Source organism: Rhinoderma darwinii, chromosome 9, assembly GCF_050947455.1.
Source record: "Rhinoderma darwinii isolate aRhiDar2 chromosome 9, aRhiDar2.hap1, whole genome shotgun sequence".
Taxonomy (NCBI): domain Eukaryota; kingdom Metazoa; phylum Chordata; class Amphibia; order Anura; family Rhinodermatidae; genus Rhinoderma; species Rhinoderma darwinii.
Genome location: NC_134695.1, coordinates 105,866,515 through 105,892,194, shown reverse-complemented (window position 1 = coordinate 105,892,194; position 25,680 = coordinate 105,866,515). Strand labels below are relative to the sequence as shown.

Genomic DNA, 25,680 nt, shown 5'->3' with positions numbered 1-25,680 from the left:
GTTATGTACGACGCTAGGAGTCCCTGCCGGACAACATGGCACCCATAGGAATCGATGGGCCTATAATATACCGAAATGTCTCCTTTTTTTCATTAAGAAGTTTTCATACAGGATCCACAAGGATACAAATAAAATATTTGTGGCATATTCCATTGAATGCTTTATTACAGAGCTATACACTATTTCTAAGCCAAAACCAGGAGTGGGTCCAAACCACACAAGAGGTGCCAGTCTCTCCATTATACTTTTTCTCTGTGTAGGTTCCACTCCTGGTGTTGGTGATGCAAAATACTGCCGTGTGATAGTGGCCTTGGCGGATGCTGAGCAATGACCACACTATCTTTTTTTTTTTTACTATTTTATATTTGTATCCATTTCAAAGCTTGGCGCTAAATCTAAATCTTTGCCAGTTTTTATAGGTCACTTACATTTGCTTTAAGGCCATTTACTGGACGTGTTACACATTTCTTACATCACCAATTGTTACAACCACGAGATGGATGATTTCAAACTAATAAATACATTACAGTAGGACAACCTTTTTACCAATCAAAGGATAACGTTCATGTATCAACTTTCAACAAGCAATACTTCATCGTTTAACTTTATTTGTGTATATTTTATATGGATCCTCAGCCTAATAAGAAGGAATGCGTACAAATTTGCATAACAACTATACCATGCCCAAGGAAAAACCGGTTTATTTACCGAGCGTGCATAAGACCGCCCCCCCCCCTCCCCTCTTACCGTCTTCTCCGATGTCTTTTTACTAGAGCTCTGGCCCCAGGCTGTGTCCCAGTCATCGCTCTCTGGCTGTACTTTGTTCTGATCTGAATCCTAAATACAAACGTTTTAAAATTGGAAGGTGGTCAATAGTAAAAAACAAACCTGCATATCAAAAAGTACAGGCAAAAAAAAAATATATATATATATCTGCGAACATTAAAAACAGTGTTGAATATAGAACATCTATTGCTTTACCTCAAGACGTCCCCAATCGTCGTCATCCCACCGGTCTAACGGATTATCCTCGGCCTCATTTTCATCATCATCTGGTTCATATTGGGATGAGGAAGAGATGGGAACAGATGCAGGGACAGTATCTAGAGGGAAAATAAAGAGGGCCACGCTTTAAACACGAACTCCATTTTTTTTACATGTCATGACTAGTCGAAGATCCGTGTCCATTTGATTCCCTGCCAGCGTAAACAAATTATATACAGTCATGTTTTAGGACTATGAACATTGACAAATATCATCTACTCATAGTTGAAACAATTTGCTACTTTCTGCGCCACTCCGAAAATTGTATGTGGTCCTAAGAAAAGAGGATTGTGGAATTCACAAAGACCAGAAATTGGGCTGGCAACATTTGTGTTTTGTGACATACTTGCGACTTTTGTGACCAACAAATTTTGAAATGACCCCAAGAGTTACCGTATTTTTCGGACCATAAGACGCACCCAGGTTTTAGACAACAGAAAATAGGAAAAAAAAAAGTATATAGACTTTATTAATATATAATTCTGTTTCACCACATTCTGAGAGCCAACATTTTCTTATATTTTTTTTTTTTCGATTGAGCGGTGTGAGGGCTTATTTTTTGCGGGACGAGCTGTAGTTTTATTGGCACATTTTTTTGGTACATACGATTTTTTTCAATTTTTTATTTCATGACTAACTCACCGTGCGAGTTAAAGAATGGTGTATTGTAATAGATCAGACTTTTAGGGACACAGCGATACCAAATTATTTTATTTTTTACATTGTGCTTGGGGAAAAATGGGAAAAGGTTTTTTTTTTTTTTACACTCCTGAAAATGTATCCAACAGGTTTTTTTTTTTTACACATTTTATTAGTTTCCCCTAGGGGACTTGAACCAGTGGCAACTTGGTTACATGTGGAGTTACTGAAACAGCGCAACTAGGCTGTTTCCCTAACTCCCATAGTAGTGAATGGCAGTTACGGAAGCAGCGTAGCATGCGAGCTACGCTGTTTCCCTAACTACTCAGTTCTATGGGAGTTACGGAAACCGCGTAGTTCTGCGAGATACGCTGTTTCAGTAACTCCACAAGTGGCTGGGAGAGCACAGAAAGCTAGAACGGGGTTTAGGGGGCCCCGTTCTAGAGATAGATGCAGGTCCCACCTCTGGGACCCACACCTATCTGACATTTATGACATATCCTGTGGATATGTCAAATATCCTTTCATAGAAAAACCCCTATAAATGCAGCGGTTGCTATTGACCACGGCATTTAACTAGTTAAAGGGGTTTGCCATAAACTACATTTATCCCCTATCCACAGGATAGGGGCTACATGTGAGATCGCTAGGGTTCCGACCACTGGGACCCCCAGCGATAAGGAGAACAGGGGACCGAAAGTCACCCAAAGCGCTACATGAGAAGCCTGGACTTCCGGGTTCTGTTCCGCAGCTCCATAGAGATCAATGGAGAGCCGCTCGCGCATGCGCAGAAGAATCCCATTGATCTCTATGGAGCTGCCGGACACAGAACGCGGAAGTCACAGCTTCTCATGCAACGCTCTTGGTAACTTTCGGTCCCCATTCTCCTTATGGATCACACATGTATCCCCCATCCTGTGGATAGGGGATACATGTGTTTTATGGTACAAGCCCTTTAAACTGCCAGGAACAGCGAAATTGCTGTTCCTGGCCGTTCGAGCGTGTCAGAAGCCGACAGCTGCAGTGTATGGAGTGGGCTCAGTGCGTGAGCCCGCTCCATACATCATCCCGCCCCCCGATGTGCCGGCATGGGTCGGGAAGGGTTTAAGTAATGAAGCGGTCATGGGGCTCGGCGATGCCGGGTCCCTTGACTGCGGACCATAAGACGCAGGGACTTTTTAGCAAGATTTATTCTTTCTAAAAACGGTGTCATAGTCCGAAAAATACTGTAGTTCCTATTTTTACGTCTATGTAGCAATTGAGTCCTTGTTTTTTGTTTTTTTTGCAGAACAAGCTGTGCATTGATGATATATTGAATTTATATCCATTCACCTTACCCCATGCCATCACTATTGCATACAGGTCATTACCAGTATGGGGATATCGACTATGTATATGTTTTGAACTGTTGAAATGTTTTTTTTTTTTACCTGATAGTGCCTTTTAGGCTATACCTCAGGTCTGCACTAATACTGGACAGCCCTCGGGGGAATTGCGATACCGAGACTGACCGTCACCGTTTTGCTGTGCTTACAGGATTAGGCTGTTCACATCTGCGTTGAGGTCCCGTTCTGACGTTGCGTCTGAGGTTTCCGTCAGAACGGGACCCTGAGCAGACACAAAGTGACACCGACGGAAACCAGAGGTTTCCATCTCCATCACCATTGATTTTAATGGTGACTGAGCCGGTGGTTTACGTTTGCCTCTTATGTGCACCGCACCCGTCGTTTTGCCGGAAGCAATAGCGTAGTCAACTACGCTATTGCTTCCAGCAAAACAACTGATCCAGTGCACAAGAGAGACAAACCTCTGGTTTCTGTCGGTGTCAGTTTGTGTCTGCTCAGCGTCCTGTTCTGACGGAAACCTCCGACGGAACGTCAGAACGGGACCCCAACGCAGATGTGAACAGAGCCTTAAACTTCCGGGATCAGTTTTCTTTGATCCCGGCCAGTAGTGTGGCTGTCAATCACAGCAGTTGTGCCTGTATAATCTCCATGACATACATGTCCGCTATAGTGCCAGACTTGCCCAACCACATACATGTACATCATATATTGGGAAGTGGTTAATGTACACTGATGGTTGCTAAATTATTCTATTTGTTTCTGGACATTTGTGTTGTATTTTTCTAAATGGTATAAAACCGCTAATACTTTCTGAATATAACATTGTTCATTACCAATCTGGACTTTCATAAATACCAAATGGCCCGAGGTCCTATTCTCCATCTCAAAAAGCGGTGACTCCAAAGGAGAAGTAAAATCTTACAAAGTAGCAACACAACTAAGACGGTTAAGCCGAATGGCAGAACCTCAGAGCAGTTACCTGGCTTACTAGCCTCTGCAGGTGCTGCTGTTGCGGGTACTGAAGTTCCAACTGCTGGTGCCGGTTCCGGTCCACCTGATGGACTGGTGCGGATGAATTTAGAGGTCAAGGATGAGACTCCTGTTACAGCCCAACCAGCCCATCCACCAACAACACCCGGGCTTGTTGATGCTGCATGTACATCTTTTTCTGGGGAAATAAAAGTAAAATTTGACGAGAACCACATTATCATTTATTAGCACATAGAGAAAACTACCAGAGCAGTTCCCCAGTCATTTCCTAGAACAGTTGGGTTAGGCCTCACGTACACAACCGGTATGGCAAAGAACTTTATTATAGTTCAGTATTGTGTGTCTCATATCTCGGATCATACCCTTTCCCCTAATACAGTCCAATATTCGATAACAGATATAAAAGTGCAGTATGCTGCACATGCGTGCATAAAAAAAAAAAAAAGAACCATGTATTCCTACATACGAATATATTACCACTGTATTCTGGATTCGTAGCACATGAATCCCAAATACGGTCCTGTGCAGGAGCACTATGGAATAAAAACACACCAATCTCAGTTGATTAAGCTGATTTTCCAGGAATTGACATTGATGACATGTGTTTAGGGATAGGGCATCTATGTGTGGCTTTTGGGGTACCCAGTGATTGGAGGAACGATGGGGTAGCAGCGGCGCTCCTGTAGCAAATGTGACTGTCAGTGCTGCTGCACGTACAGAAGTGCCATTGTTCTGCTGACCGATGGGGTCAGACCTCCACAATCACAAACTGATGGTCTATCTATGTAAAATCCTGGAAAACTCCTTTAGTAACCCATCACACACATACCCAGGGACAAAAAAAAGCAATTCAAGTGACAAGGCCCAGAGACTGGAGCACCGCACAACATTCCATAAAAATCTCACATACCAAGCTCAGATAACTGTGTCGGGTCCTCCGATAAAGCCTCCAGTTTATCCAAAAAACTACGGATTGCTTTGAAAGCCTAGAATGAAAAGGTTAATATAATGAACACAGCCTACTAGGCCTATTCAGAAATTTATAGTGACAGATAGATTTCTTATATGCTACTTACTTGATCCCGTACACTCTTCTCTGTATCCATCGTGACGCCACATAGTCCAGGAAGAATTTTTCCGGCACAATCGCTCATGGAGTAAAAGTTGTGTGTAGCAGCAAAGCCAAGGACACCAGCAGCACGTGAGGGGGAAAAGGGATCTTTCGTAGCTCTACTGAATGCGGAGATCAAGACCCTCTGTCGTGTCTGTAAGAATGACATGCCTTACTGCTCCCTACTTGCACGTACAATAAGTAACTTATCCGATCCCTTCCTCATAGATCCCACTGTGCTATATCAGATTATCTTGCACTTCTATTTTATAACCATTCATACGATAAATGGGTCGTTTTTTTTCACCAGACAGAAAATGTAATCCTTAGCTGTCAAACTTTTTTGTTGTTATTGCCCCAAAGGTTTTATATTCTGTTCTCGATACAGCTGGTTAAACTCACAAAAGTGGTCAACTACACTAGGGGCTGTGACGTAGAGAAGTATTTTAAAGGCTATGGCTAAGGCTGGGTTCACAAGAGCACATTAACGTCCGTAATGGACGGACGTATTTCGGCCGGAAGTCCCGGACCGAACTCAGTGCAGGGAGCCGGGCTCCTAGCATCATAGTTATGTACGAGGCTAGGAGTCCCTGCCTCTCCGTGGAACTACTGTCCCGTACTGAAAACATGATTACAGTACGGGACAGTTGTCCTGCAGAGAGGCAGGGACTCCTAGCGTCGTACATAACTATGATGCTAGGAGCCCGGCTCCCTGCACTGAGTTCGGTCCGGGACTTCCAGCCGAAATACGTCCGTCCATTACGGACGTTAATGTGCTCGTGTGAACCCAGCCTAAGAGTCTTACATCTCAAAACATATCAACATTACAGTATCGTGTGATAAAGTACATCAATTCGACAGCTCGCAATTCACAGCATACTTGAAACATAATGAAATCAACATCAATACAGGGTATATATGTATAGCACATTATACAATAAGCATCAGATCAGCACAAGGTTATTCACGGTGTTGACAACAGAGAGTCACGTAAATCAACATATCTGTGTGGTGTATAGTGTGTAAGTGGCGAGTCACACCACAGGCCCCATACCTTTATAAACTTCTCCTCACAACCCCTATGTCTGTATACCATTCTATCATAAGAGAGCATGGAGTTTACTAAGGCCTTCCACTGGGAAATAGTAGGGGGCCGAGGGCCCATCCACCTAAGAGCAATTGATTTGCGAGCCAGAAACGGCGCCTGCCTCAAAAATATTTAAGTGTGACTAGACCATATTTCCTCAGAGGTGATCCCAAACAGACACAATTCAGGCAAACGTGGGAGTGGAAATTGTAATACTCCGTTAAGTAGGTCTAGAACAGGGGTGGGCAAACTTTTTGACTCGCGGGCCACAATGGGTTCTAAAATTTGACAGAGGGGCCGGGCCAGGAGCATTTGGAGGGAGTGTTTGGGCCGGATATACTAAAGCATTAAATGTAGTGTGTGCAAACCTCATAGCACAGTAAGAACACTACAACCCAATTTATTAACTGTCTTTCAAATGTGAAAAATAGCCCTTATCAGTTAATAAATTTGTCTCAAGGAATATGCAAGATATGGCATTTACATACTATTTCGCAGATACTGGGAGGAGGAAATGTAAATAGATTAAAATAACATACGCACTGTGATTTATCAAGAAAAAAGTTCTGTTGACTCTGTAAATTAGCTGCCAACCTCTGAGCAGTAGCCGCCCGTTCTTGTGTTGACTGCTTGCTAGCATAGTTTGCATGCTTCGTGGCAAAGTGACGGCTGATATTGTACTCTTTGAAAACCGAAGGGCTTAATGGTGACGTGAAACGAAGTGAAAATTAAAGTGAAATAAAGAGAAATACGCGCCACATTAACCCCTTAATGACCGGGCCATTTTGCACGTTAATGACCAAGGATTATTTTTTGTTTTTTCATGGTCGCATTCCAAGAGTCGTAACTTTTTTTTTATTACGTCGACATAGCCGTATAAGGGCTTGTTTTTTGCGGGACGAGTTGTATTTTGTAATTGCACCATTTTTAGATGCTTATAACATATTGACTAACTTTTATTAACTTTATTTTAGGAGAGAATTGAAAATAAGCAGCTATTCCAGCATTAATTTTCACGTTATAAATTTATGCCCTTTACTATGCAGCGTAAATAACATGTTACCTTTATTCTATGGGTCGGCACGATTACGAGGATACCAAATATGTAAAGGTTTTATATGTTTTCCTATGTTTGCACAATAAAAACCCTTTTAGAAAAAAATTACTTGTTTTTGCATCGCCGCGTTCCAAGAGCCGTCATTTTTTTATTTTTCCGTCGATGTGACCGTATGGGGGCTTGATTTTTGCGGGCCAATGCGTAGTTTTCATTAGTACTATTTTGGGGTACATAGGACTTATAGATTAACTTTTATTTTCTTTTTTATGGGGGGAATGGGAGAAAAGAGAGAATTTTGCCGTTGTTTTTTGCGGGTTTTTTGGACGCCGTACATCCGGCGGTTTCATTAATGTGTTCATTTTATTGGTCAAGTTGTTATGATCGCGGGGATACAATATATGTGTATGTGTGATTTGTTTTGACACTTTTACTGAATAAAACCACTTTTTGGGCAAAAAAAGTAGTTTTATTTGATTTTGACTGTAATTATTTTATTTTTTTTCAACAAACTTTATTTAACTGATTGACATTTTTTTTTTAAGTCCCACCAGGGGACTTCACTATGCGATGTGCCGATCGCATATATAATGCTTTGGTATACTTAGTATACCAAAGCATTATTGCCTGTCAGTGTAAAACTGACAGGCAACCTGTTAGGTCATGCCTCCGGCATCGCCAAACAGGCAGTTGCGGAAGACAGACCTGGGGGTCTTTGTTAGACCCCCGGCTGTCATGGAAACCCGACGGCGACCCGCGATTTGTTTGCGGGGGCGCCGATCGGGTGACAGAGGGAGCTCCCTCCCTCTGTCAAACACATTAGATGCCGCTGTCACTATTGACAGCGGCATTTAATGGGTTAAACTGCCGGAATCGGAGCGCGCTTCGATTCCGGCAGTTGCAGCAGGAGCCAGGCTGTGTATAACAGCCGTGCTCCTGCCGCTGATCGCGTGGGTACACTGGCAGTACCCGCGCCATCACAGGACGGATATATCCGTCCTCCTGCGCGAACTAGCAGCTGCTGAGGACGGATATATCCGTCCTTCGGCGTTAAGGAGTTAACAACGGTCAATGTGTTTTGAGTGCGCCATCTATTGGGAAAACGTGGGCATTGCAGGGAAAGGGGAAAAAAAAGGAGGTTTTTACTATGATTTGGACAAGTTCGGCGGGCCGGATTAAAAAGCCTAACGGGCCGTATGTGGCCCGCGGGCCGTAGTTTGCCCATGTCTGGTCTAGAACCTCCTTCCGGAATGACTGAATCCATGGACACAACCATATCATGTGCCAGAATTCAGAGTCCAGGGCCCCACACCTGTGGCATTCAGTAGTAGGGCACCTACCCATCTTATGAAGTCTAACCGGCGTTAAATAGCTTTGATGTATTATGAACAATTGTGTCATTCTGTTGTTAGCGGCTGGAGATACTAATAAGTGAGATTGCAAAACATCATTCCACAGGTCAGTGTCCATGTCAGGGATAAGACCTTTCCACCTATCCTCTACTGCCAGCGGAGCAGCCGCCAATTTCGCCTGGATGAGAAAGGAGTATATAGCGGAGATTAAACCCCTAGGGCCCTGCGATTTAAAAACACCTATGAGGGGAAAAATTAGAAATGCTCCTCCCTGTAAGAGGAAATTGAGAGCGGAGCGCATGTCTGATTGTAAAAATTTGTAAAAGGCGTCCCTGGGAATATCAAACGCCTCCTGTATTTGTAGAAATGACATTATAGCACCCTCTGTGTACAGATCCCCTACACAAGTGACTCCATGTCCTATCCAGAATTGTGGATCCAGCAAGTCATATGTACTAGAGTGAGGTTGTGCCAAAAAGATTGCTCGGCCACTATATCCGTGAATGATAGAAGTTTTTTGGTCGCCTGCCAAACCTGTGCGGCTACTCTATGTAGTGGTAATAACTTCTTACGAGAATGAGGCATAACCTCCAGTATAGGCCACAGGTTAGGTAAATCCAAATAAAATGTTAGGTAATATTCTCTATTAGGCAAGACATCCATACTGACCCATGTGGTAAGGTAACGCAGTTGGCCAGATAAGTAATACAAGTAAAAATCTGGAAGTGATGTACCTCCCAATATTTTAGGCCTCTGTAAAGAGGTTAAGTTTTGACCTACCGGATCCCCATATAAAGGAAGGTAAAAGAGCATGCATTGCGTTAAAAAATGACAGCGGTATTGGTACCGCTATATGTTCTAACATATAGAGACACTTGGGGAAGTATAATAATTTTCACCAGGTTGATGCATCCCACGACCGCTAAGGGTAGCGAGCCCCATACTTTAAATTTGTCCTTTATGTAATCCAATAGAGGGTAAATATTATTTTGCATATCTGAACCATGAACTTTGCTTATCACTATACCCAGATATTTGAAACTCGGTACCACCTTCAGCCCACACTCTACCGGAGCCCAACCCATTGGTAGAAAATAGGACTTCGTCCAGTTGATACACAGTCCAGAGAACCTCCCAAACCGATCTATCAGATCTATCGCAGCAGGTAGAGTATCCTTGGGTTTAGACATGAAGAGGATCATATGATCAGCGTACAAGCCGATTCTGTCCTCCCTACCTCCTAACTGTATCCCATAGTATGACTGATGCTGACGTATAGCCAAAGCCAGAGGTTCTATTGCTATTGCAAATAAGAGGGGTGACAAAGGACATCCCTGTCTGGTACCCCTTGCCAATTGAAAATATGGGGATAAGAGTCCATTTACCAAAATTTGAGCTCTAGGGGACTTCTATAGCGTGGATATCCAACCGATGAACAGGGGACCGAACCCAAATCTCTGCAGTACCGCCAGTAAGTAAGGCCATTCGATCGAATCAAAGGGGGGGGGGGGAATGGGAGGGGGGCTGCCTCCAGACAGACAAATACCCACACACACAGTTCTACTGCTAAAAATACCACCTTCAGGTAAGTTATAAAACTCTTGTTAGTTCATTGGAAGCGGGCACAGAATTGTGGGCTGGAAGAAAGGTTGAAATGTTCATGAATGTTGGACAATATCATAGCAGCGAGTGCCCGCCCCCCCCATTCTGGAGTTTAAAGGGGTTGTCCAGGATTAGAAAAACATGGATGCTTTTTTTCCCAAAACAGCGCCACACCTGTTGACAGGTTGTGAGTGGTATTGCAGCTCAGCCCCATTCACTTTGTTGGAGCTTAGCAGCAACACCAGACATAACTCGTGGCACGGTTTCTGGAAGAAAGAAACCATGTTTTTCTAATCCTGAACAACCCCTTTAAAGAGGCTCTGTCACCAGATTTTGCAACCCCTATCTGCTATTGCAGCAGATCGGCGCTGCAATGTAGATTACAGTAACGTTTTTATTTTTAAAAAACTAGCATTTTTGGCCAAGTTATGACCATTTTTGTAGTTATGCAAATGAGGCTTGCAAAAGTCCAAGTGGGCGTGTATTATGTGCGTACATCGGAGCGTTTTTACTACTTTTACTAGCTGGGCGTTCTGACGAGAAGTATCATCCACTTCTCTTCAGAATGCCCAGCTTCTGCCAGATCACGCTGTGACGTCACTCACAGGTCCTGCATCGTGTCAGACGAGCGAGGACACATCGGCACCAGAGGCTTCAGTTGATTCTGCAGCAGCATCGGCGTTAGCAGGTAAGTAGCTACATCGATTTACCTGCTAACGCCGATGCTGCTGCAGAATCAACTGAAGCCTCTGGTGCCGATGTGTCCTCGCTCGTCTGACACGATGCAGGACCTGTGAGTGACGTTCTGAAGAGAAGTGGATGATACTTCTCGTCAGAACGCCCAGCTAGTAAAAGTAGTAAAAACGCCCCGATGTACGCACATAATACACGCCCAGTTGTACTTTTACTTTTAAACACACCCACTTGGACTTTTGCAAGCCTCATTTGCATAACTACAAAAATGGTCATAACTTGGCCAAAAATGCTCGTTTTTTAAAAATAAAACCGTTACTGTAATCTACATTGCAGCGCCGATCTGCTGCAATAGCAGATAGGGGTTGCAAAATCTGGTGACAGAGCCTCTTTAATACATGAAAATCTGAAAATTAGAGATCGAGCCAACAGCATGTAATTCAATCTAATATGATAGGTACACTTTAAATATTAGTATAAATACATACAAAAACATCAGACCCTCAAAAAATGGAAAACAGATGTATCTCTGAATTCAATATGTACCGAACAAAACACAAGGAAGCCCTTAGATCAGTTCCCTTCTTGTTGAGTCTATACTCACAGTAGGATTCAGATAAGAGGCAATCTTGCCCAAACACACAGTTGTATTACAGCGGATAGGTCCCTGGTCATCCCGTGCCTGCAGTCGAGCGAAATGCTTCATCAACTCCACATTGAGGTTATTTTCATTTAACTTGGGAGCCAGGAGCAACATGGACTATGGAAAAACAAAGCACATCACAACATAAGCGAATATAACGTTCGTTCGTATTCACATGACAGTGAAAAACGGCCGATCTTTTAACAGCCGTCACACAGCCGTTTTCAGAACAATGATGTTCTATGGGTGTATTCACACGGCCGTTTTTTTAACGGCCCGTGAATAATAGGCTTCAATAAATAGGACATGTCCTATTTTTGGCCGTTTTCACGACCTGACGGCCCCCATAGAAGTCAATGGATCCGTTTTTAATGGCTGTCAATACATGTAACCACCGTTAAAAACGGATCTGTGACATGGGGATTGGCAAGGGAACTACTAGTTCCCTTGCTGGCTATTGGCGGCTCCATGACACTCGCCGATACAGCGCCCACCGCTTCAGGTGTAGTCTCTCGTCTTCATGGGTTCTGCGAAGGTGACGAGATGACGTTATCGCGCCGCCTTTGCAGATCGCGTGAAGACGAGAGACCACGCGTGAAGACGAGATGCATCAGTGAATGTCATCGCGTCACCGCAAATCCCGTGGAGACGAGAGACCTTACCTGGAGAAGACAGTGCTGCATCGGTGAGTATGTAGAGCATTCATGTCGGGCTGTGTGGCATCATCTACATCGGGGGGGGTGTGGCATCATATACAGTGAGGTGTGTGGCATATACAGGGAGGTTGTGTGGCATCATATACAGGGGGGCTGTAAATAGTGTCTAGGTGAACATGTGACCTTCCTTTGTGTGTTTTCAGGGGGTTGGGACAAAAAAGAGCCTGACCAATGAAATTCATCATTTTTTTTAACGACCATGAAAAACTGATGCAAAACGGATGTCAAACGGCCATTAAAAACAGACAGACGGACTGGAAATTGATGAAAATTTAGAGACACTGATGCAAAATGGCCATGAAAAATTGACAGTCGATCAGTTTTTAATGGACATTTTTTTTCACGGTCGTGTGAATGTAGCCTAAAGAGGATCTGTCCGCTCTCCTTAACTGCCTGTTTGAGTAAATACTTAAATATCAATCCTGGAGCAACTTTTCTAAGAAATCGGTGTTGTGCCATTCCTTTGTTATTCCTCCTGGAAATGTATGAATAAATTGACAACTGGGCGTTACCATTCCCCTTGTCCAAGGGGCGTGTCCCTACACACTCAGACAGAACTCGGCTGTTTCCGTCGGCCCTATAGATACTAAATGGAGCGGTGAATAACGTGGTGAATGATCATCATTTCCGGACTATCGAATGCCAGATTAGAGGTATTTTTCTGTGTTTTGTAAAGACAATGTTGCATATAACATGACACATTTCTATTAATAATTTTATATAACAAATAAACTCATTAATTCTGATTAGCTTATCAAGTGATAAAGATATTACCCACAATACTTCAAAGCAAAGAAGACAACATCTGCGTACGGTCATTACCTTCACAGTCTGTTCACGTATAGCGGGGTTTGTATCCATAAAACCATGGACCACATGAGGGAAGATTTGGGAGTTGACAGTCGGTTCATTTAGATACTGGATAAAATTCTCCATCTGCCTCATGCAAAATCACAAGAAAACTCAAGTGAACAACAGAGCAAAAAAGGATTTGGCCTTTTTAAATTTACTTCTAAAAAATTAGTGAGTGAAGAAATGCAACGGAACTGGAACCCAATGCACATTAGCAACATTTTTATGTATATCGTTTCTAGAAACTGAGCAAGCTCTTCGATGGGGTATTCTGGGAGTTACGCATAGTGTTTAAATAAGCAACAGGAACCCCATTTTTAAAAACTGTACTAATGTCTGTGTTCCCCATACTGGCAATTTCTTTTTTTCTTTATACTTTTTCCACCGTTAATGTGACCCATAATCTGTACAATTCCATTGAAAAACAAACTGAAATCATTTAGAGGGGAAAAATAAAAATAACAAAAACTACAATAATGCGGTTGCATAAGTGTGAACACCCTCTTATAATTGGAGTTGTGGTTGTGTTCAGAATTAGCCAATCACATTTAAACTCATGTTAAATAGTAATCCGTACACAGCTGCCATTATTTAAAGTGATTCTGAGTAACCCCATATAAAGTTCAGCTGTTCTATCAGGATTTTCTTTACATTTTCTTTGTTGCATGTGACCGCAAAAGCCATGGTCCGTAAAGAGCTTACAACACATCAAAGGAATCTGATTGTTGAAAGGCTTCAGTCAGGAGAAGGGTACCAAAGAATTTCCTAGGCATTAGATATACCATGGAACACAGTGAAGATGGTCATCAAGAAGTGGATTACATTTTGCACAACAGTGACATTGCCAAGAACTGGACGTCCCTCAAAGCTTGATGATAAGACAAGATGAAAATTGGTCCGGGAAGCTACCAAGGGACCTACAGCAACATTAAAGGAGCTGCAGGACTTTCTGGCAACTACTGGCTGTGTAGTGCATGTGACAACAATCTCCCGTATTCTTCATACGTCTGTGCTGTGGGGTAGGGTGGCAAGACGGAAGCCTTTTCTAAGAAAGAAAAACATCCAAGCCCGGATATGTTTTGCAAAGACCTCCATCAAGTCTACCAAAAGCATGTGGGAAAATGTGTTTTGGTCTGATGAGACCAAGGTTGACCTTTTTGGCCATAATTCCAAAAGGGAATATTTGAGCAAAGCCAACACTGCACATCACCAAAAGATCATCATACCCAGTGAGGCATAGTGGAGGCAGCATTATATTTTGGGGCTGTTTTTCTGCAGCTGGAACTGGGGCTTTAGTCAAGGTGGAGGAAATTATGGACAGTTCCAAATATCAGCCAATATTGGCACAAAACCTGCAGTCCTAGGCTAAAATTTTCGCCACTCTGGCAAATAAATTACAGAATGAATCTCTTGACACCTGTATAATGTGACGTGAACTTTTTAGAACATCTTTGTCTCAAGAAGGCAAAACAAAACAAGTAGCACACCTGCTGCAGGAGTCGTATCCTCATGGCTCGGTCAGTGGAAGAGAACATCTTAACAATGATCGGGATGATTTTCTGCTGATATTCCTCAGCATTCAGGAATTTACCAATCTGCATAAGATAAAAAAATATATATATTTTGCTGTGAAGTGTAATAATCGAAAAAAGGAATCATTTTCTGTAGTGCCTGACCACACATTGTATTGGTGAGGCTGCATCAGTTATAAAACACAATGGGCAGTTGTCAGACATCAGATCACAGTTAAGCTGGCCATACACTAGAGATTATAGATGTCCGCTTTCTGAATAATTTGTCATTCTCAGTTGGTCTTTGATGGCTGTCAATCTGGACGAAAGAAAGAGGTAAATCACTAACAATCGGTAGATCAAGCTCTAAAGATGTGTGCTCACCCAAGTGCACAAGGATGCGGTCTATAACACGCCGTCTCCAATAGAAGTGCTCCCGACCTAATCTCCAACTCTCCAAGCCGGAAGGCTCTGCAAGGGTCATGAACTGGTGGAATTCGCCGAAGCTGTGGCAGAACCCATCTGTGCTCCGGTATTTACATAATCTCTTTAGAACACTATGCATGGGAGACATACAGAGGAACATGGGGGGCGGAGCTTGGTGGGAGGTGTCTCAGAGCTGCCAGGAAGGATTGGATTGGTGATGATGTAATCCTGTAGTTCACAGGAAGTCCGTCACACAGGGGAGATGACATCCTGTCTACACATGAAAGCTTGGTCTATTCTGGTGGTCATACGGAGATCACATGACCCAAAATGAAAGGGTTCAAAATGCATGGATGCAACTGAGCAGAGAAAAAACAAATGACACGGCTAGAATATTGCTAGTGAGTTAGCATGATATGTTTAAAGAAATAAAATCATTTGACGAAGTGCTTCTTTAAAGAGGCTCTGTCACCACATTATAAGTGGCCTATCTTGTACATGATGTGATCGGCGCTGTAATGTAGATTACAGCAGTGTTTTTTATTTAGAAAAACGATCTATTTTCACCAAGTTATGACCTATTTTAGCTGTATGCTAATGACTTTCTTAATGCCCAACTGGGCGTGTTTTACTATATGACCAAGTGGGCGTTGTACAGAGGAGTGTATGACGCTGACCAATCAGTGACCAATCAGCGTCATACACTTCTCCCCATTCATTTACTCTGCACATAGTGGTCCTGCGTTGTTCACTATGTGCAGTCACATACTCACACATTAACGTTACTGAAGTGTCTTGACAGTAAATAGACATCGTGTCCAACCAGGATGTGATGTCTATGCACAATCCCGACACTTCAGTAACGTTTGTGTGGGACTTACAGCACAGCAAGCGTAATCTCGCGAGATCTCGCTGTAAATGACAGCACAGCTTGATCTCTATATGCTGTGTGAGTAAGTCACACACAAACGCAACTCACAAAGCACATAAGAGATCAAGCTGTGCTGTCATTTACAGCGAGATCTCGCGAGATTACGCTTGCTGTGCTGTAAATCCCACACAAACGTTACCGAAGTGTCGGGATTGTGCATAGACATCCCATCCTGGTTGGACGCGATGTCTATTTACGGTCAAGACACTTCAGTAACGTTAATGTGTGTGTATGTGACTGCACATAGTGAACAACGCAAGACCACTATGTGCAGAGTAAATGCATGGAGAGAAGTGTATGACGTGGATTGGTCACTGATTGGTCAGCGTCATACACTTCTCTTTACACGCCCACTTGTCTATTAAGAAAGTCATTAGCATAAAGCTAAAATAGGTCATAACTTGGTGAAAATAGATAGTTTTTCTAAATAAAAAAACACTGCTGTAATCTACATTACAGCGCCGATCACATTATGTACTTATAATGTGGTGACAGAGCCTCTTTAAATTCAATCTACAAACAGTATACTCCCTCTAGTGGTGGCTGTAGGTAGCCAGGTTGTTGTTTAACTCTGTCTATTGAAGGGATTTGGAGTTCTGTATAAAAAAAAAAAAAAAAGAGCCCTGATCCCTAAAGAGATATAAGAAGAAATTAATTAAGAAAGGACATTCACTTTAAAAAGGATCTGTCACTAGTTTAGTAATGCCAAATCTCCTAGCTAATCTAATAGGCACTGTCACACTGATAATGTTAGTGAAAATTGTGTCCCAAAACTCTTATTTATTTATTTGAGCCTTTATTAGACAACTGGGAGGTAACAGCAGCGATTCCCCTGAGGTGGAGCCTCCTCACAGCCTCTGACCGGTCCTATCAGCATGAAGCTTCTTCACACACAGTGTGAGACTAAAACTGGGAGGAAGGGAGATCACTTCAAACAGCCATATCTCGGCATATGAAAGAGGTGATTCTAATATTTCATAGGGCACCAGGATCGCAGTTCTAGATGTGAAAAAACCAGAGATGTCGCCAGTTGAATACACAGTCTGGAATGGAAGCGGTGTACTATATGATCACTGTGTTGCTGGGCAGGGAAGGAGGAGAAGCTGTGTACTATATGATCACTGTGTTGATGCTGGGCAGGGATGTGTCGGAGTTCGATATTTTTTTCTTTCCTATCCCCTCTTCTGCTACGCTTTCTGCTTTGGTTGCAAAGACGACAGTACTCGGAGACGCCACGTATTACAACTAACGTATCTGTCTCCAGGTTTATGTGGTGCTCACCTTAAATAAGGGTGTGAGGATGACAGCGCCTGCACTGCCAAATTCAAAAGCCGTCAGAAGCTGGGGAAGGATTTTGTGTCGGCAGAAATCTTCAGGAAAAGAATCCAGGTGTTCACTGAGCTGCTCAAAAAATGTCTGACGTTCAGCAGGATCTTTAATCTGCAGAGAAAGGAAAATACAGTAATAAATAATCTACTATAAAAGGAGGAAACCTTATTACAACAGGATAGAAAAAGAATAGAAAACATTAATGAATACGATAATGTAGAAAGACAATATTCGCTTTCCAGGACTAAAAATAAAAAAGAGAAATGATTGGTTGCTATGGGCAACACTGACTTTTTTCTTATTAGGACCACTTTTATGCATGGGGCCCATTTGTAGGGGAACTGACCTGTATCTCTTCGAGGAACAGATTGGTTTCCACAAAGCTATTGCTGAAGAATCCACCAGGAGCACGGCAGTTCTGCAGGAATCGCGAAGGGTTGGGACGGATTTTCGGGTTTGCTCCAACAAGTTCGCAGTAGTGAGGCACCAGTGACTTAGTGATCTGAAGTAGACAAATGCAAGTATTTCAGAAGAACAGTACGGTTCCACTAAAGTCGGACAGTTATAGAAGTACACCGCAATTACAAGAATCGGAAGAACAAGAAGCAGCTATACATTGTATTTGCAAGTAATGTAATAGGGTAAGAACACTCCCATATTACAGGCCTGGCTTATACCGATTGATAGGCTAGATAATCCATACTGTCTACCAATGTTGTGTTGTTCACACATGGCGGAATGGAGAAAATTAGGACTGTTGCTACTCTACCTAGGAGTGGGTGTGCCGTTTAGATCACGCCAAGAGCACAAAGGGCAATCCTGAAACAGGCGAGAACCCACGGGTAACAGCAAATGACCTACGGAAGACTTTACAAACTGCAAAAACCTCTGTTCATGTGTCCACTATTAGAAAGACACTGAACGAGAATGGTGTCCATGGAAGGAGACTAGGAAGGAAGCCACTGCTGTCAAAGAAAAAAAAAAAAAAAACACATTGTGGCCTGTCTGACGTTTGCCCGACACCGCCTGTATGTTCCCCAATGCTTCTGGGAAAATGTTCCATGGACAGGCGAGACAAAAGTAGAACTTTTTAGCACAAATGCAAAACGTTATATTTGGAGGAAAAAAAAGAAGACTGCACACCAACACCAAAACCTCATCCAAACGGGGAGGAATGGTGGCGGGAGCATCATGGTTTGGGGTTGCTTCGCTGCCTCCTGGTTTGGATGCCTTGTGATCATTGAATTTAAAAGGTAAATCAAAACATTTTAAAGGGAAGGTGTCACAAATTTTTTTTTTTTAATATAATACTGCTTTTAGTTTGATATTAAAATACATTTTATTTGTGTTCTTGTGTTGTACTTTTTTAACTTTTTCTTCCCTATGGGGGCTGCCATTTTTTTTTTCATCTCTGTATGTGTCGATTAACGATACATACAGAGATGGAATACGGCACATACATCCCCACAGAGAACGCGAACGGGAGCCGTTCTATTCACTATAGTGTATGCCGTCTGTGTGGGAACGGCGCATGCGCCGCTCCCACACAGACCAAAAGGAAGGTCTTTGGCAGAGCGAAATCGGGCGCCATTTTCATGGGGACCGGAAGCCGCGGCCGGACAGTAAGATGACGACTTCCGGTCATATGCTCAAGGCAGAGAAGACGCAAGGTATAGGAGCGGAGGCGGCAGGAGCAGGTAAGTTATGTTTGTGTATGTGATTTGTGTATTATGTTCGTGTGATACTGTCTGCTGGGCCCTGTATCTAATCCTCCTACACTGTGCATTCGCTCAGAAAATGGCGGCACACAGTGTAGGAGGTTTGAAGATTCAACCCCCTCCTTCTCCTGGCACTAGCCAGAATAAGGGATGGGGGATTGTGTGTGGACACTAGAGAGAATGTGTCTACCCCAAATTTGCAGCATAAAGCAATGAGGTTGCTTTACCACATTGCAATGCTGCAGTTTTGGGAATTGCTCCCTCTAGTGACCAGCACATGGAAATGTTATAAATTAGAATCTAATTCATAATATTTCCTGACTTGTGAAAAAATTAAAAAAAATTAAAACAATGTGTAATCACTTATATACTAACTGTTTAACAGAAAAAAAAAAAGTTTTCTAGCGACACATTCCCTTTAAAGAAGAATGAAAGGGCAGTAGTCCATGACCTCAAGAAAGAAGAGATGCAACAAGACAATGACCCAATGCACACAAGTAAATTAATTCAATAATGGTTGAAAAAGAGGAAGATTTTTGTTTTGGATTCGCCAAGTCAGAGTTTTGACCATTAGGCTACATTCATACGAACATGACAGATTTTCGTGCGTAAATCTGCCCGTGTACGTTGCGTTATTGCATCAGTGTGCTTTGCGAGTGGCATGAGTTTTTCACGCACTCGCAAAAGCACTTTTTTTCTTTCAAAGGAATTGATGCGCAAATCACGCACTGCACACGGATGTCCACTTACTTGTTCTTGCAACTGTATCGATCAGATTTTCAGTTGCAGAGATTTCTGCAACAAAGCTGCCGCACGTGAAAATACCCCAACAGTGAGAATGCTTTTTTTTTTTTTTAATATGTTTTAAATACATAGCATACCTTTCCAAGTGAGCGAAGAGCCGTGGGGCGTGGTAGGGAGCCATTAAACACTTCCCAGATTAAGCAACCAAGACACCACATGTCTGCTGACCTGTTACATGGAGATCACCGGTCATACAATCATTCTATATAGTGTAAGGCTAACAGAGAACATTTACATGAACAGCCTTCGTGTAAAAATGTAGCGGCGTTTCACATACCACTTCTCTCCCAAAGTCTTTGAGCGTTCTGACTTCTCAGGGGGATTATACTTCTCCAATTCAGGTCCTTTTTTGGGGGCACTTTCCTCGCTACCAGCTGGGTACATATAGTCCAGGCCCCCAAGTTTCCACTCCCCTGCCCGGTCGACAAACACAGCTGACATATAGACATTGTTGTGAATGAGGTTGCAGTCATTCGTCAAAAAACTGAGCGCTTTCTAAATCCAAAAACAGGGGAAATAATAGAAGGTTGTAAATTCGAAAATGGGGTTATAAAGACATAAACACAATGTAAAAAGCATAACAAATACACTAACCACTATCTGGTGAAGACCCCAAGAAATTTCCTGCTCGCTGATTCCTCCCGTGTCAGCCTTGGATTTCATGTACATTTCCAGTGAGGTAACTGGTTCAGTCACTATATATAAACATTTGTCTGTCTGCAACAAATAAAGGAATATGGCATCAGGACGATGAGTTTTTAACACCTGCCTCCATTTTTATTTGCTTAAAAGAAATCTGAGTCTCCGTGGTAACAGTCTACAAACAAACTCTGTGTAGTCTGTTGCAAAATAGATAGTTAGATCAGATATAGATAGATTTTTTGTTTTTGGGATAATTGGTGACCCCAGCTGCCAATATGACTTTTAGACATGTCTGGTTGACATAATATAAAAACCTACTTTAAAGAGAACCTCATCTGCCCAAAAAACTGCAGTTGACATCTCATTTAGATTGCAGGCGCCTCACAGATTCTTATGCTTTTTATTTTTTTCTTCTAGGCCCCACCGTTCCTGGGATATAAGGGCCGTTCGTTCTGGTGTCCGATATGCAAATGAGGCGTTTGACTCAAGTGGGCGGTTACCCCTTATCAAGTGACAGATGTTACCCGCCCACTTGCCAGTCAAAGGCCTTATTTGCATATCGGCCACCAAAACTAAGGGCGCCGATATCTCAGCAACAGTGGGGGCTAAAAGAAAAAAAGAAAAAGCAGCAGAATCCTCGAGGCGCCTGCAATCTAACGGATAGGTCAACTGCAGTTTTTTGGGCAGGTGACAGGTTCTCTTTAAAACAACCTCAGGCTGTAATATGGAAAATAATCCTTTAACAAAACACTATGTGCGGACAACAGAAATTTTGCTCAGGACAACAGCCATTACCTCTAAGCCATCCACATACGATAAGATATTTGGGTGTCTTAAAGTCTTGATTCTTTTCAGGGCTGATTTTGCCGCTTGTGCCTGTTCTTCTGCTCCAGGACGGATTTCATAAGTGAACACAGATACTGGATCACCCCCAGCCTGATCAATGAGGAAATAAAAAAAGAATAGACCTGTCAACCTACTATTCTAATGTGAGAACATATTATACATAATAATATCAATTACTACACTGAAAACGGATAAAGAAAGACGTCAGTTGTGTCATATTCAATCTGTGAGACAGCGGACAATACACTGACATCCAGACGTCTATCTAAAAACATCATGTACTGAAGTCCGGGGGTGTCAGCGGGCGGCAGCATTATTGAGACATTGGAAGAGAAGCACCCTGGATGTTCTGAGCAAATCCTTCACTGGGTGTCTGACATGTTCTCCATAAATGGATCTATTACAAGTGGGACAATTTAGGAGGCGAGACAAAATTAGGTGTTATTTTACGTAGGATTTCCACAAGTTTGGTAGGAATTACCTCAGAGTAAGGCCCCATGCACACGACCGTAAAAACTCCCATAATTACGGCCCGTAATCTTCTATTGGCCACGGGTACCTCCCCGTATGCTTACGGGAAGGTGACCGGGGCGTTAAAAAAATAGAACATGTCCTATTTCAGGCCGTAATTACGGCACGGGCAGGCCCATAGAAGTCTATGGGGCTCGCGTAATTACGGGTGACTACGTGTGTGCAGCCGTAATTACGGGAGCGTTGCTAGGCGACGTCAGTAAATAGTCACTGTCCAGGGTGCTGAAAGAGTTAAACGATCGGCAGTTACTGTTTCAGCATCCTGGACAGTGACTACCGATCACAATATAGATAAATCTGTAAAAAAAAAAAAAAAAAAAAGACGTTAATACTTACCCAGAACTCCCTGCTTCTTCCTCCAGTCCGGCCTCCCATGTGACGTTTCAGCCCAAGTGACCGCTGCAGCCAATCACAGGCCAATCACTGGCTGCAGCGGTCACATGGACTGCCGCGTCATCCAGGGAGGTCGGGGGCTGGATGTCAAGAGAGGGACGCGTCACCAAGACAACGGCCGGGTAAGTATGAATTTCTTTTACTTTTATTACGGAAAGGGCTGTCCCTTCTCTCTATCCTGCACTGATAGAGAGAAGGGGCTGCCGATTACTGCAGTGCAATTTTGCAGCCAAAAACGTGCCTGTAAATACGGGTGGAATACGGGTCGAATACGTGTGACCAGGGACCCGTATTTACGCCAGTATTTACGGGTGGACAAAAATACGGTCGTGTGCATGAGGCCTAACAAGGTGGCACGACATACAAAGTAGCAACGTTGCGGCCCAGTGGCCTTTCTCGAGCTGTGCAAACAGATACTAAACAGTCCACATTTAGATTCCCCTACATTATATCTAAGAAAGTATACGTATAGAGAATAACCGGGACGACTGTGCACTCCTATACGTGTCAGCCCCCAGATCAATGGTGAAATAGGAGAAACTAACGTGAATGACAGACACAGCATATTACTTACGTCATGTGTGTGGACTGTCCTATACCCGTCGCTGCGATGAAACGTCGCAGCCTTGGATGTCTAGGGGTCACTTGGGGCGCTGATAAAGTATATTGTATTTGATTCATGAATTTGACCTGGTTTATAGATCTGAATACAGATCAATCCCGCCAGTGGTGGCCGCAAGTCGCCAAAATTCTGCTAGTTCTATGTGAAAATCTCCTAAATATGCAAAGAAATCTCCTGAATTTTGATTGAATGTTTAGTTTGTGCCACATGACAGATTGTATTTGGGATCAGTACAGGTTCCAATCCTCTAGTATACATGTATTAAGGAACGCACCCTTTACAATAGAAGGGATGGGATAATGTGGGGATGTCAATGTTCCTGTGCTTGCCCAGTATGACCCGTCCACAGGATGATGCAGCGCTCATGATCTGTTCACAGCCTTTACTGTAGCCAGTTCACTCAGAGAATTGAGAATACCGACTGCAGTAAACAGCACCTATATTCTGATGATGGATCCTGCAGCTAACCCCACAAGCTTGCAATTTATGATCAGATCCCTCTCACTTGTGGAGGGAGAGATTTAAGTTACAATATATTCGGTCATTGTTCGTTATGGGATTCCCTTGCATAATATAGGGGGGTATAGCTTTAAATCCATTCTTCCTGTGTAGCAATATGTTAATGTTATATGTAAAAGGGAAAGTATCCACAGAAAGGGTTAAAGATAATATTATGCCCAGCAGAGCCTATAATAACCACCTGCCTAGCAACGTCATCTACATTACAGTCCATTTACCGAGGTGCCCAACTCAACCCCCATGTTTCCCTAGAGGGGGGCAGGATATGTCGGTTACGCACCTTCTTTTTGCCTTTCTGAATTCCCCATCCTCCCGGTAATTCCTCTCTTTCCCCGGTGATATCATAAGGAAAATCACGGGCCGGGTCCCGAGACCAGAACCACATCTTGACACCGGGATAGACACGTCACCGTGACGTTCCACAGAATGGGGAGGAATTAACCAGACACATCATCAGTGGATCATGTGACTCCAGGAACAAGCGTCACTAGCTCCATCACGTGACTAGTTTGGTCGCGGGAAAGAAATCGATCACATGACATTTCACGTCATTTTCTCTTAAAGGGACACTAACCTGTATGGGCTCTGTACATATATTGTGCAATACAATGCCCAGGTAAATAGTGCATTTGCATCAGTCATAGTTTTTGTATATGTCCATTCACACGTTGCGGTTGAGTTGCAGCAAGAAACGCATCGAAAGACGCATCAAATCAACGCGCACCTTAACCGGCATGTGTTTATGGGACCCTAAGCGTATGCTTATGTAAGTCTTTTTTTTTTTTTGGGCGGTTTTGACAAAAATGGAGAGCTTTTGCAGGATTTGCTACTCATGTAAATGACTTGCAGTGATTAGTCAGCTTCCATTCATGCTATATCTATATTCACATCGTGTTTCTCTGCTACGTTTACCTACATGTTGGGAAAAAACTCACAATGAACACATTAAACGTGGGCAGAGGTGGACGCTTAAGGCTGGCCATACACAGGGCCGGCCCTAGGATAGATAGCTCCCTGTGCGAAATGATCTTTCGGCGCCCCACCCCATCATTAAAAAAAAACGCACCATAAAAAATTATAATGCCCCTTTAGTGCCCCCATACAGTATAATAATAATATTTAATAATAGAATATATTACAACCCCTTCAAGGACACAGTATTTTGTCCTCTAATTGTGCCCACAGTATTATGCCCCCTGTAGTACCCCTACACAGCATAATGTCCGCTTAGTGGCCCCCCTGTAGATTTTGCCATATAGCCTCCCTGTAGACAGTGCCATAATCCCCCACCTCCTTTTTGTAGATCGTGCCATACAGCCCCCCACCTCCCCCTTGTAGACCGTGCCATACAGTCCCCCACCTCCCCCTTGTAGACAGTGCCATACAGTCCCCCACCTCCCCCTTGTAGACAGTGCCCCCAAACAAAAACAAAAATTGTACTCGCCTAGGCCCCGTTCCCATGAAGAACTGAGCTGCTCCATGACAGGATCCTGCCGCCAAGTACAGAGTTTCCCAACCTTTTCGGACTCGAGGCAGCACTGGAAAAACAAAATTTCCTCAGGGACCCCTACCAAAAAATTGTTTTGAGAAAGACAGAAAATGGCAAAGAACAAGCACTCCACTCGTAGGGCATGTTCACACACGTTTTTTGTAAGGCAAAAAAAATCTGCCTCAAAATTCCTTCAGCAACTGACAGCGTTGTTTGACCTTTTTTTTTTGTGTTTTTTCTTAAGCTGTTGAAGCAAATGCAAAAGACGCAGGAAAAAAAAGCTCCAAACGAGCGCCGCAGGTATCTTATGCCTCCTATTAATTTCAATTGGAGGTCAGAAGTGGAAACCACTTGAAGACCATCAGCCCCCCACTCACAATAAAATGACCATTAGCCCCCCACTCACAGCAAAATGACCATCAGCCCACCACTCAGTAAAATGACCATCAGACCCCCACTCACAGATTCCCCCTGTAGGTAGCGCCACACAGCCCCTTGTAGGTAGCGCCATACAGCCCCTTGTAGGTAGCACCACATAGCCCCTTGTGGGTAGCGCCAGACAGCCCCCTTGTAGGTAGCGCCACACAGCCCCCTTGTAGGTAGCGCCGCACAGCCCCCTTGTGGGTAGCGCCGCACAGCCCCCTTGTGGGTAGCACCGCACAGCCCCCTTGTGGGTAGCACCACATAGCCCCTTGTAGGTAGCGCCACACAGCCCCCTTGTGGGTAGCGCCACACAGCCCCCTTGTAGGTAGCGCCACACAGCCCCCTGTAGGGAGCGCCGCACAGCCCC

The 25,680-nt window shown here is 43.4% G+C and overlaps 1 protein-coding gene across 2 annotated transcripts in view; it reads right to left on the bottom strand.

Moving 5' to 3' along the window:
• Window positions 1-23,877, bottom strand: part of SCYL1 (SCY1 like pseudokinase 1) — a 39,977-nt gene extending 16,100 nt beyond the window's left edge. The window contains exons 1-15 of one of the 2 annotated variants that reach the window (XM_075838726.1): window positions 23,682-23,877; window positions 21,286-21,426; window positions 20,443-20,565; window positions 20,126-20,343; window positions 19,926-20,016; window positions 17,673-17,828; window positions 17,279-17,437; window positions 14,617-14,724; window positions 13,100-13,213; window positions 11,523-11,678; window positions 5,096-5,284; window positions 4,930-5,005; window positions 4,009-4,197; window positions 982-1,103; window positions 748-837 (exon numbers count right to left, since the gene is read on the bottom strand). In XM_075838726.1, the coding sequence (XP_075694841.1) occupies window positions 748-837; window positions 982-1,103; window positions 4,009-4,197; window positions 4,930-5,005; window positions 5,096-5,284; window positions 11,523-11,678; window positions 13,100-13,213; window positions 14,617-14,724; window positions 17,279-17,437; window positions 17,673-17,828; window positions 19,926-20,016; window positions 20,126-20,343; window positions 20,443-20,565; window positions 21,286-21,426; window positions 23,682-23,786 (2,037 nt within the window). In that variant the 5' untranslated portion in view covers window positions 23,787-23,877. The remainder of the gene's footprint in view (window positions 1-747; window positions 838-981; window positions 1,104-4,008; window positions 4,198-4,929; window positions 5,006-5,095; window positions 5,285-11,522; window positions 11,679-13,099; window positions 13,214-14,616; window positions 14,725-17,278; window positions 17,438-17,672; window positions 17,829-19,925; window positions 20,017-20,125; window positions 20,344-20,442; window positions 20,566-21,285; window positions 21,427-23,681) is intronic. The other variant, XM_075838725.1, reaches the window with a different exon arrangement.
• Window positions 23,878-25,680: the final 1,803 nt, after the last annotated feature.